Source organism: Nicotiana tabacum, chromosome 23 (genome assembly GCF_000715075.1).
Source record: "Nicotiana tabacum cultivar K326 chromosome 23, ASM71507v2, whole genome shotgun sequence".
Taxonomy (NCBI): Eukaryota; Viridiplantae; Streptophyta; class Magnoliopsida; order Solanales; family Solanaceae; genus Nicotiana; species Nicotiana tabacum.
In genome coordinates this window covers 29,188,070-29,200,226 of record NC_134102.1, presented here as the reverse complement: position 1 = coordinate 29,200,226, position 12,157 = coordinate 29,188,070, and the positions used below count along the sequence as shown (strand labels likewise).

At 35.0% G+C, this 12,157-nt stretch overlaps 1 protein-coding gene across 7 annotated transcripts; it reads right to left on the bottom strand.

The window, feature by feature from the left end:
- Positions 1-108: 108 nt before the first annotated feature.
- LOC107769747 (jasmonoyl--L-amino acid synthetase JAR6) lies at positions 109-4,533 on the bottom strand. Of its 7 annotated transcripts, none has more exons than XM_075246041.1 (5): positions 4,415-4,533; positions 2,750-3,061; positions 2,555-2,656; positions 1,345-2,138; positions 109-763 (listed from the first exon to the last, which is right to left on the bottom strand). In XM_075246041.1, exons 2-5 carry the CDS (start codon positions 3,052-3,054, stop codon positions 222-224), a joined length of 1,743 nt encoding a protein of 580 aa, XP_075102142.1. In that variant the 5' UTR covers positions 3,055-3,061; positions 4,415-4,533; the 3' UTR covers positions 109-221. The 7 variants fall into 7 exon arrangements, with proteins under 7 accessions (XP_075102142.1, XP_075102143.1, XP_075102141.1 ...); XM_075246042.1 differs by having other exon boundaries at positions 2,750-3,057; positions 4,415-4,488; XM_075246040.1 differs by lacking the exon at positions 4,415-4,533 and adding an exon at positions 4,277-4,397.
- Between the last annotated feature and the right edge of the window lie 7,624 nt (positions 4,534-12,157).

Genomic DNA, 12,157 nt, shown 5'->3' with positions numbered 1-12,157 from the left:
TATGTTGTTCGACTGAACATAATGACTCCACATCCAGACAACTTTTAAAAATTTGTTCTCTATATGTATAGTTCTACAGAAGAGGAGTAGCGTGCCCGTGCCTACTGCTAATCTGGAAGTAGAGATGTTAAACAAGTCTCCAATTTTCTTACAATTTAAAGTATTTTATTAAGAGAAGAATGCCCAGCAGGGCTGCACATAGCAGGAAAACTACAAATAGTTCAACAGAAGGCAGTACTAACATAGCTCTCAACAACATTACTAGACAATATTTGGAGCAATGAGCTATTCTTTGGACCAACACATCTAGGAGTCTTAAACTGGCTAACTGCACCTCCTAATCCTACAAAATGGTCTAATATCTTATGAAATGTTCCCCTCTTCACAATCCTCAGCTCAAGTGCTCCAATTGCATTCACTTTCCGGGAGCTCACATAGCCTGCATCGATGAACGCTTTATCCAAACAGTTGCAGCAGTCTTGTAACATTTCATCAGTCGCTTCCCCACTCAATTCCCAGAAGATCACATAGTGTCCCGGATCAGCTGAGACATTGACATGGCTCGTGAAGTCCACCACTTCTAGTTTTTCGTCTACTAAGTGCTTTGCTGCAGCTTCTACGGCTAGTTGTAAATCTTTCTCCGTGTTCTTGTCAATGTTAATGCTCAGCAAAAGGTTCCTTCTGCATACGAACTGGAGTTCTGGAGTCCCATTGTGGAATCCTTTTACCTTTACCACATCACCTAGTCTATAACGATATAAACCTGCGTTTACAAATTCATAAACTCGTCAATTATAATGTCAGTGCATATAGTTAAATCCAACAAAATACGCGATAAACTAGATAGACTAATAGCTTGTCATTTAGAAATGTGTAAGTGAGGTGGATATGGAACAACTGGACAGAACTTAGAAGGCATAATGCAAAAGATTCCAACATTCTATGCCTTCAAAACCTGCTAAAGTATCTTTTTTCAAGAACCACTTACTTTGGATAATCTAATGCTTAATAACCAAAAAACAGGTTGACAAAAAGACATGAATATCAGGCACATGCAGTTATGCATATTAGAACAACTATGTACAACAGATGGTTGAAAAGCATGTCGAAGTCCAGAACAAGGCATGAAAAAAAATCATAAGTTTTATTATCTAAGCAGAATTTAATACTTTATGTCAGGTAGGCACATGTACATGTTTCCTGCAATTTTGCCACACGGAATAGATATTAACAATAAGCACCAAATATAAGTGAAACAAGAAAGGACATGATAGAGTCACCAAACATAACAATTGTTTTGCCAAGCAAAGCATTTTCAAGAAAAGGGATGCAAGAAAATTGTACCTGCAAAATTTGTAAAGACAATTTCATATTCTTCACCAAGTTTAACTTCAGTCAGACCCACTGGAGAATTCGCTTGCTCCATGCCATTGAGATTTCCCCCGAGAGGAATGAATTCGAAATAACCAATATTTGGTAGTACTGCATATGTTACTAGCTCAGGGGGCAATTTCGGGTTAACGTTTACTCCAACCCATCCTTCAGAAGAACCATAATCTGCACTCAACAAAGGTAACTCCCCAGCATAATGCCTCAGTTTCTTCAAGTAAGGTTCCATTGATCCTGTCATGATACCATATATGTACCTTGTGTTTGGGAAGAGTTCAGGAATCAAGCCGTACCAATTGCTTAATCTTGAGCACTTATTATAAATTGTATCAGCTAGTTCCGGATCAGGCTTCAGCAATTTTGACATGGCTAATCTTATGGACGGGACAGTGACTCTACTCGACAGGACTCCCTCTCTTATGTCAACAACAAGTGCTTCCCATACTTGTTCTAAAGTTCGGAAAGCATGGACAATGCTATGGGCAAAGGTAGACGAAACAGCTTGAACTTCATCGCCGAAAATGAGCCCACACAAAAGGTGGCAGTATAAGGATTGGTGAAAATCAGGGCCAAATATTACTTCATCAGGACTACAACATGGGGTACACATTGCTTTCATTGTCTTCTTGAATTGTGCATTTCTGTACACATTGGTAGTGGCTGTTCCTGCTGCTAAACCTCCCTTTGTTTTGAACTGTTTGCTGCTGTAAATAAACTGCAAAGCCTTCCCATTTCCAATTGGAAATTCTCTGAATGAAAAAAAACAGAACTACTACATTTAGCTAAGCTATAACAAACCAAACATTTAATTTAATTGAAGAAAGAATGACCAGTCCTTTTCTTTTTCTTGGGATTGAAAAGTCTCAATTGTGACAAAGTTAGTTATGTGTCCCCAACATTTATCACCATTTAAACTCTTTAACTTTCCATGGCTGCTTAGAGAAATTTTATGAGCCAATGCCTGCTCCTATAGGTCACGAGTAAGAGCTGCGGAAGCAACCACTAATCCTTGCGTTAGGGTAGGCTGTCTACTTCACACCCCTTGGGGTGCAGCCCTTCCCCGGACCCTGCGTGAATGCGGGATGCTTTGTGCACCGGGCTTCCCATTTTCAACAAGCAAATTTCCAGAGTTTAAAAAATAGAACAAAATGACAAATAGCATTACCTGTTCCTAAAGGCAAAAGAGGTCTTGAATATCTGCATAGTGGACTCCATCAATTCATCATTGAAAGGTACAAACTTTGGCTTCCCTTGAGTAGTACCAGAACTGCAAACCAACCACTAAATTTCCTTATTCTACTTCTAAAAACATCAAGAAAATAAGAACCTCACAAAAAAAAAAGATCCATTTTTACATTACCTCAATGAGATGGTTTCAATTGGTTTTCCAGTAAGAATGGGAGAAAGATCACCATCAGCAACTCTTTGAATGTAAGGCTCCAAATCATTGTGAGTTACAATAGGGACACAATTCTTGAAAGTCTGAGGATCAGTTTTACCATTCAAACCCCATTGCTGCAAATATTCTGTCCCTCTATTCTGTTCCAGTATCTTTTCAAGTGTCTCTTCTTGAATTTTGCCAGCATCTTTTGTCAAATCCTCAAATTCCTCAATCACTTTTTCTTGATCAAACTTCTGCTCAATCTTCTCCACCAGCATCTTCATGATCTTCCTACAATAAATAGCTAAATATAAGAACAAAGATCTCAACTTTTTAACACTACTAATCAAGAAAGATTAGCTTCCCAGTAAGTAATTTATCCAATTTTGAGAGGTGGGGTTGGGGCTATTTTTGTTTTGTTGGGGAGGGGGGTGGGGTATATGGATATTGGATATATAGATAAGTAAAATTCTATGAATCATCTCCTAGAAAGCTGTTTATAAGAACCTATAAACTCTGATTGTTAGTTTATAAAAGTAGGTGTCAAACAAGCATATGCTGCAAATTTTTCAGTTCTTGATTGTTTTATACTGTTAGCAATCAGACATAGTACAAAACAGTCAAAGGTGAAAACACAAATTTAATGTTTTGAAATAAAACAGTCCAAAAAGAAATCTTTTCTCTAGCTTATCAGACACACATACAAATTCAGAAAAATTAACACTTCCATGGAATCTTTACTATAGCTATTTAGACATACAGACAAAGACAAGAAAACATATAATTAAATGTGTAGACAATAAAATATACTAAAATAAATAAATGTATTTGTGTGACTGTGTGTCAGTGTGTGTGGAATTTAAGAACCTATAAACTCTGATAGTTAGCTTATAAAAGGAGGTGTCAAACAAGCATAGGCTGCAAATTTTTCTGTTCTTGATTGTTCCACACTGTATGCAAACAAAAAAGTCAAAGGTAAAACACATCTATCTGATGTTTTGTAATAACAGTCCACAAACGAATCTTTTCTATAGCTTATCAGACATACATATAAATACAGAAAAACTAACACTTCCATGGAATCTTTAGTATAGCTATTCAGACATACATACAAAGACAAGAAAAAAGATTTATAAATGTCTGTGTTTTTTTTTTGGACTAATTCAGTGCTACTTAATTCAGAAGGTTGCCTGAAAAACATTGAAAAAAAGGTGTTCTTTGCTATTAACTAATGCAGTTAATAAGACAAATCTTTTACATTTAGAAAGTCATCACCTTTGATATACACAGTTAACTAGCTTATAAAATAAACTACAAAAATAGAGGGAAAAGAAACAGAGAAATCCAGAATTAGACCAAACTCCAAAAACGTTCACAAAGAAAAGCTCCAACATAAGAATTTCCAAAAAGGGAAAAATATTTAAAAGGATGAAAAAGGGCTCAAGAATCCAAAAAAGGAACAAGAAATAATAACTGAAAGTAGCCGAGTACAACAAAGAATATGACCTAAAATTACTCAAAAAACCAGAAGCATTCCACATGAAAGCAGAACTTGTTCCAATAAAGTCACCAAAAACCAACGTAATCATATGAATATTTGTATATAAAAAAAAAAGATCATGGGTATTTTTGTAATGCTTGTACCTGTTATAAATTGCTTAGAAAAGTAGTTAAATGACAGTTTTCTGAGGGAAGATTATATGAGAAGAGAAATATATATAGCTGGTGAATGACAACAAACGCCGTCCAAGGTGGGGCCCACGAACTTCTTGTTACCAAAAATACCCCTAATGGATTAGAGAATCGTAAAAGAAATAGTTAGGTCTATGCTGTGAGGGGAAAATGGAATATGTCCATTTATGGAATTTAAAGTTGAATGGCTACGGCTGATAAATGAAAGTGAAGTATGAGATGAGTTTGAGGAAGTCGGCCGTTATTGGCAAAAAAGGTAATAAGGCCTGTCTTTATCTTTTGTTGTTGTTATGCCGATAAAATTAGTACTCCCTCCGATCCAAGTGTCCATTTTATCCTTTTATTTTAGTTTAAAATAAGTATTTATTTATATAATTTTAAAAAAATAATAATTAAAATTTACTCTTATTTATATATTTTAATATATTAAGGTAATAATTAATTAAAATTAATTTAGTAAATATATTTTTTTCTTTAGGAATTCGTATTTCTTTAATGTGTGTAACAAAGGTAAAATAGTTACTTGTTGTGGACCGGAGGGAGTTATTCGCACGTAATATCTATAACAAGTTAGTTTATACATGGCATGATCCGTATTTGCATATAAATCTCAATAGATTAGCTATGAGTAGTTAAATAAGCACATTCTCCGTCTCAAATTATCTGTCGTGGTTCTAAAAATACTTGTCCCAAATTATTTGTCATTTTAGAAGTTCAAGAGTAAATTTCTTTTTTTTTTTCTATTCTACCCTTAATATTAATTGATCTTGAAGACTACAAATACCTTAATTATGAGTAAGTATTAAATGAAGATAGATTATATCTTAAGACATAAATAAAAATAAAATAGTCAAAAACCTTTCCTATTTAATATTTTCTTAAGGGGCGTGTAAAAGAGAAATACGACAGATAATTTGAGACGGAGTGAGTATATTCGTATCTCATAATTAAATCTACTTCATGGTGATAAACTAGTATTGTATAGTCTAAACATTGGGCGTGGATAAATATATACACATATTATATATATTATATATATTATATGTGATTTGTCAGATTAAATAACTTGAATTTGATTGTTGATTTTTATGGTATGTTATTTATTGGGGAAGATAACAAATTAAAGAATAATTATATTTTATTTGTTGATGTTTATGGTATGTTCTTTATTGGGGAGTAACAAATAAAAGGATACTTGTATCTTATTTGTTGAATTCTATGGTATGCTCTTTATTTGGGGAGATAACAAAGTAAATGATATTGTATTTTTATTTGTTGATTTTTTTGGTACGTTCTTTATTTGGGAGTAACAAATTAAAGAATAATAGCATTTTTTTTAATATTATGGTATGTTCTTTATTGGGGGGATAACATGAAGTAGTAAATATATCTAATAGAGATAACAACAATTTTTTTCCTTCCCTTTTTCCTTCATTTTGAGATGACAATAATGAATGGTATAACAAGTAAATAAATTTGAAGATGTAAAACTCTTATACTGACTGTGCATATTCTTATAAAATATGGTGATCCTGATCAAAATGTTGACTAATAAGCGTTATTCATATATGCATCATCAGAAAAATCGGTGGCCATTGGTTCTGCAATTATCATGATTATTATGACCATAGTTTTTTCGTAAATTTCATGATTTTTCTTGGTTAAAATTAAAATAATCGAACTAAATTTATTTCGTCATTATTATTTCTAGAATCCATAAATACTTCTTATATAGAAGAAGAAAAGATTTCTTTCATGTACTAGCAAACAAAAATAGTAAAGTTTAAGGGCTCCAAAAGCTTATACTCTGTCAATTTAACTTTTACTGTTCTTATTTTCTTATCTATACATACAAATGAAAAAAATAAGAAGAGGTCACCACCAAAAAGAGAGGAAAATTAAAAAGGACAAAATACGTAAACGGCCCCTTGAAGTTATCCATAACCATCACATGAACATCTCAACTTATTTCATAATCAATTAGACACCTCTTCTCTGACTGAAGTGTAACTACGTAGACACTCGATTCTAAAAAATCATAAGCATGAAATACAATCGTGTTGACCTAGAAAAAGAAAAGAACAAATTATAAAACAACACGTGTATTTTTAAAAAGAAAAAAAAAAGACAATCACCCCCCCCCCCCAACAACCTTTTCTTCTTCTTCTTCTTTCTTCCAAGTTTGCCCAAACCCACTGATCCAATTCTTCCCTTACTTCACTTTTTCGGTGGTTGAGTTTAGCCATAAAATTTGCAGCAGTTTAGCAAAAAATATGCTCTCTGTTGTGACTGATTCTGGAAAAATATTTAATTTGGTTAAAGCGTCAATGTTTTAGATGGTTCAATTTATTCTATTGAGTACTACTAAAAATTTCACCTCAAGCACGATTCTTCTACCTTAATATTGTAAAATTTAATTTATCCAACTAATTATTAGGTTAATTCTTGGTGTTTATTGTATAAGCAATTTTGACAATGTATATTGGCAAAAGTCTATGCTTATGTTATGTTTTTTCCATTTGCTATAATTTGGAAGAAACTCTTTATTTGTTCTTGTTATTTTCCATGGAAGGTGAAAAATCTAAAGAAGGAGAAATGTGAAGATGAAGGTAAGTGCGATCCACATGAAGTAAGGTTAATTTTAAAAAAGAAAAAGAAAAGCTGATTTTTTAGGATTTTACGCCCTCAGATATGAATATAAAGCAATATCAGCGTAAGGGATTCACGAGGTCGCACTTCTGTCGGAGTCGGAGTCAGAGAAGGTGTCTAATTGATAATGGGGTTAGTTGATGTGTTCATATGATCCTTGTGGACAAGTTAAAGAGACCGTTTATGTATTTAGCCTTAAAAAAGACACAAGGAGTGAGTGTAATTAGAAATGACAAGTTAACTTTTAGGGCCCGTTTGGCCATAAGAAAATATTTACTTTTTTCGAATTTTATTTTATTTTTTTTCGAAATAAGTGTTTGGCCATAAAATTTTCAATTTTCACTAGAAGATGAATTTTGGAATTTTTCGAAAATTTGAAAAACTCCAAAAAGTTATTTTTCAAAATTTTCACTTTAGATCACCCACAAAAATTCAAAAACAGCCCAAAATTATATTTATGTCCAAACACAACTCTAATTTTTTTTAATTCATTTTTTCCGTAATTTTACTATTCTTATGTCCAAACGCCCACTTAAACTTTAACTTCATGTGAAACTTCCTTAGTAATTGACTAACTAGACTTTCTGTCAAATCATTAGAACAGCTCACGTGTTTTGTGATTGGTTCAGTAAACTAATTGTATTTTAACTTCATGAAGTTGCGAATTTCTTCCCTAATAATTGACTAACTTACCATCAAATCATTATGTTTTGTGATTGGTGCAGTAAACTAATTGTACCTCTCATGGTCAAGCTTGCTACAATCTACTAGCTAAGAAACTAGAAAAAGTGAATTATATTTTCTTCCTTCCTTTCTCTTGTATTTGTTTTCTTTCTTTTATTTCTATCGTAAATAGCTAGGCCTTTTTCATGATTAAGTGGCGAAGACAAAGATTTTATTAAGAATATTTAAGGATATTAATATTTAATATATATGTATAAAAAATAATATTTAACTTATATACACAATATAATTTTTCGATGAACTAACCGCCTTCTGGCTTATATATCGTGCCCTTCTTCCTCCTACAGAGATCTACCATAGCCAAAGATTACTAATGTGTCTGAGCGTGCAGCGTGATGCACACACATGCTATACAACTACTATTATGTTTTAATTGTAAGTTAGTATTAAGGTAAGAATTTATCAAAAAATAAAAAGTCCTAGCTATTGAAACTTTCCTCTTTTATTTTGACTTACTTGTGACAAATAATAAGAACCAATTCACACATAAAAAAAAGCTACACATCTCGCTAGTTGCCCTTTAAACATAAATAAAAATAAAAATCAGAGGAAGGGAGTGAACTAGAATATTAATATTACATACTAAAAAACTGACCATAGACTTGAAAATGATGAGTGTTCAAAAGAAAAATGAAAACAAAGATAAGGTCTAATCTGGCTTTATCTTTTGTGGGAACTTCACTGATCAAAGAAACGACACGTGTTAAAATAATTGGAACTTTTGGGAGATGTACACTGTTTGTGGACTTGGTGACTTGGTGGCTTTGCAGCCTTGGACTCGCACAATTTGGATTTCTGAAGGAGAAAAATCATGAATTACAACCCCCCCCCCCTCCCCCCCTCCGCGGCCACTAATTTTACAGTGTCTGAGTTAAATTAAACACAAAATTTAGAAAATATAAATAATTTTTATTTTATTTTATTTTTGTAGTATTAAATTAAATGTGCATAACTTACCATAATTGCTCTTTGAATCTTGTATCTTAATTAATATGTCATGTTATTTCTACAAAGAATGCCATTTGAAGTAAAATGAGAATATTCAAATTAAAAGTTACTGAATATTAAAAACAAAATGACGTTTTCGTGACATATAATAAAATACTACTTAAATTGAAACAAAAGTAGTATTCCCTCCATTTCAGCTTATGTGAACCTATTTAACTGAGCACGAAGTTTAAAAAAAATGAATACTTTTGGAATTTGTGATCCTAAACAAGTCAAAAAGGAGCCCAGAATATTTATGTGATTAAAAAAAAATTTTATTAAGGATAAAATTATAAATTTAAATAAAATTATTTTTAAATTTAAAAATAGGTCATTTTCTTGAAACAGATCAAAAAAAGAAATATGTTCAGGTGAATATAAAAGAAGTGCATATTGGTGGAGGGATAAATGATTTCAGAGTATTTGGTGAACTGCATTTTCAGCTCACAAAGTAACTTTTAGTCTGGTCTTCATTGCAATTGAGTGCATTGGCACCTCAATTCATAATAAATGAAGGCCCCATAATATGAGACCATTCTATTTGCTGTTTAGAATGCCGACATGCTCTTTCACGCGGAGGAGAATTTAAAATTTCAAGTTTACGAGGAGATATAATTTTTAATTATTACTATTGCGTAGGGTGAAATATATTTATATTAAATGATCATGTGAGAAAGCGACACGTAAAGTCGAAGACAGAAGACAGTCAGAATCGAAGGCAACGATCTCGTTTGTTATCAGAGAGAATGATATTCATAAAGGTGAAATAAATGCCTAAATAAATGCCTACCACCCGGCAGCATTCAATCGGTAGCATTCAATGAAGAATATTCTATAGCATTAAGTGCACGGTCCGTTACAGAGAATATGACATTCACTGCCTACCATTACACATTCTTCAATGGCCCTCATAATTGTCATTTAAGAGAGACTTGATCCTAGGACCTTGTTCACTAGGTGCAAATATAAACAGTGGGCTCTACCATCATTGTAAACACACGAATTTTCTGACAAGCATACACCATACTTTGTTCAAAGCTCAATAACATTTTATTTTCTTGCTTATCTATATTGCTCTTACTGCCCCCCGGAAGTTCCACTCCCAGGCTCAAGATCATTACTGTTTTATCTCGATTTCAATGCTAAGTTTTATATTTCTGTCTAATTTATTTATCATTTTAGGATTAAATCGATTCATTTGTCTATAAACCATGTATAAATTCAATTATACCGTTTTACGGGTAAACAGTTTGGCGTCCACTGTGGGGCTTAGACAGCTGCATAATCGAATTGATCCTTGCATCTATTAATGACTTGTTAGATTCTTTGTTCTTAGCAAAAATTATTAAAAATGTCAGATAACGATGTCAACATCATACACAACGTTGAGGCCCAAGGAAATCAGCCTCAGCACGAAGATTCCATCAGTGATACCCGCAACGAGGGGGACGAGGCCACGCCGGTTCACGACGGGCAATACGCCGGTTCGAGAGGTAACTCCTAATGATGCTGAAGACGAGCACGTCGTTGAAACAATAAGGATCCTAAGGGAGCAACAAAAAGTCATTATGGGCCATCTCTCGCGGCAAGATCAGGTCATGACGGAATTAAGGCAGGCGTTGTCGGGTGCCTCCAATAACGCGAATGGACGAGGTCAAGTTCCTCCGGGTGCTCCCGCAAATCAAACAATGCAGAAGGTCGATAACAACACCCCGAGGGGCAAAGTCGGCTTTGACAGGGCCGGGGGAGAACGGTAGCAGATTCGGTAATGACAATAAGAATGATCCCTTTAAACCCGAAATCATGTAGTTTATGAGGGAAGTAAACGCCTGAATGGATCAAATTCCGGGCGCACCACCAGTATTGAAAAGACTGGATTCAAAGAAGTACACCTAGATGTCGTTCAAACCGAGCACGGCACCGGAGTTAATCCCAAAGCGGTTCAAAATGCCAGATGTGCCGAAGTATGATGGGACTTCAAATCCTCAGGAACATATCACCACCTATAAAATAACGGTGAAGAGAAACGATTTGGCTCTACATGAGATTGAGTCAGTCTTATTGAAGAAATACGGGGGGACCCTCACGAATGGGGGCCCTGACATGGTATTCACTCCTGCCCGAGCATTCCATAGATTCCATCGAGATGCTCGCGGATTCTTTCGTTAAGGCCCATGCCGGGGTCAGAAAGGTACAAGCCCAAAAAGCTGACATATTCAGAACTACAGAAGGAGAGTCAGAATTATAGCGAGAGTTCGTGACCTGATTCCAGAAAGAATGGATATTGCTCCCGGCCATAGCAACCAAATGGGTAGCAGAAGCATTTACCAAAGGGTTGAATCCGAGAAGTTCTGATGCTTCCCGGAAATTGAAAGAAAGTTTGCTTGAATTCCAGGCAACAACATGGGCAGATGTTCACAACCGGTACCAGTCAAAGATAAGAATTGAAGATGATCAGCTCAGCTTTCCGGCATCAACCAAAGGCCGGGACCGGGAAAAGAATAAGGAGAAAGTGAAGGATGATTTCGACATAGATCGACGGTCTTCAAGGGGTCAGTTTTTCCCTATGAGCGGGCCGAAGGACGCGGCAGAGGTTTCTGGTCAGCGGATAGATTCGCTATCGATACGAGAACTGATCGTGGCCGGAGTAATATCTCATTGCAGGATAAGGAGACATCGGGTTCTCGAGATTCCTCCTATCCCAGTCTTTCCAAGTAAAACTTTAACGTCAGCGTGGTGGAGTTGGTATTGGTTATGAGAAACATCAAAGAGGCACGATTCTCAAAACTAATGAGATCTAATCCCATCCAAAGGGATCCTAAGTTGTGGTGCGAATATCATGGGACCAACGGTTACCGGACAGGGGATTGTCGGCATATGCGCGAGGAGGTGGCGACATTACTGAAAAATGGTCATCTCAGAGAATTTCTAAGCGACTGGGCTAAAAACAACTACGGTCACAATCGTGATAATACAGAACCTTCAAAAGCAGGAGAAGATCCCCCATGCTTGACGATCAACATGATTTTTGGGGGGAATGAAATTAATGATGTGACATTTTTGGCGGCAAAAAAGACAAAGGTGTCAGTGACCCACAACAATAGATTCCGGGAAGTCGCTGAGGACGACATTACTTTCACGGAGGAAGACGCAGATAGACTGCTACCGCTGCACAACGATGCATTGGTAATCTCTTTAAATGTCTTAGATTTTAAAATTAAACGTGTTCTGGTGGACCTAGGAAGTTTGGCCAACATCATCCAATAGAGAGTGTTGGAGTAAGCCAAGCTTACCGGAAGTATTATTCCGGCCAAA

Coding starts and splice junctions, on each gene's coding strand:
- LOC107769747 (XM_075246039.1), bottom strand. CDS start 4,164: ATGTTGGAGCTTTTCTTTGTGAACGTTTTTGGAGTTTGGTCTAATTCT. Junction 2,657..2,749: donor ATTGAAACCATCTCATTGAG/GTAATGTAAAAA, acceptor GTTGGTTTGCAG/TTCTGGTACTACTCAAGGGA. Junction 2,139..2,554: donor TCTTTTGCCTTTAGGAACAG/GTAATGCTATTT, acceptor TTTTTCATTCAG/AGAATTTCCAATTGGAAATG.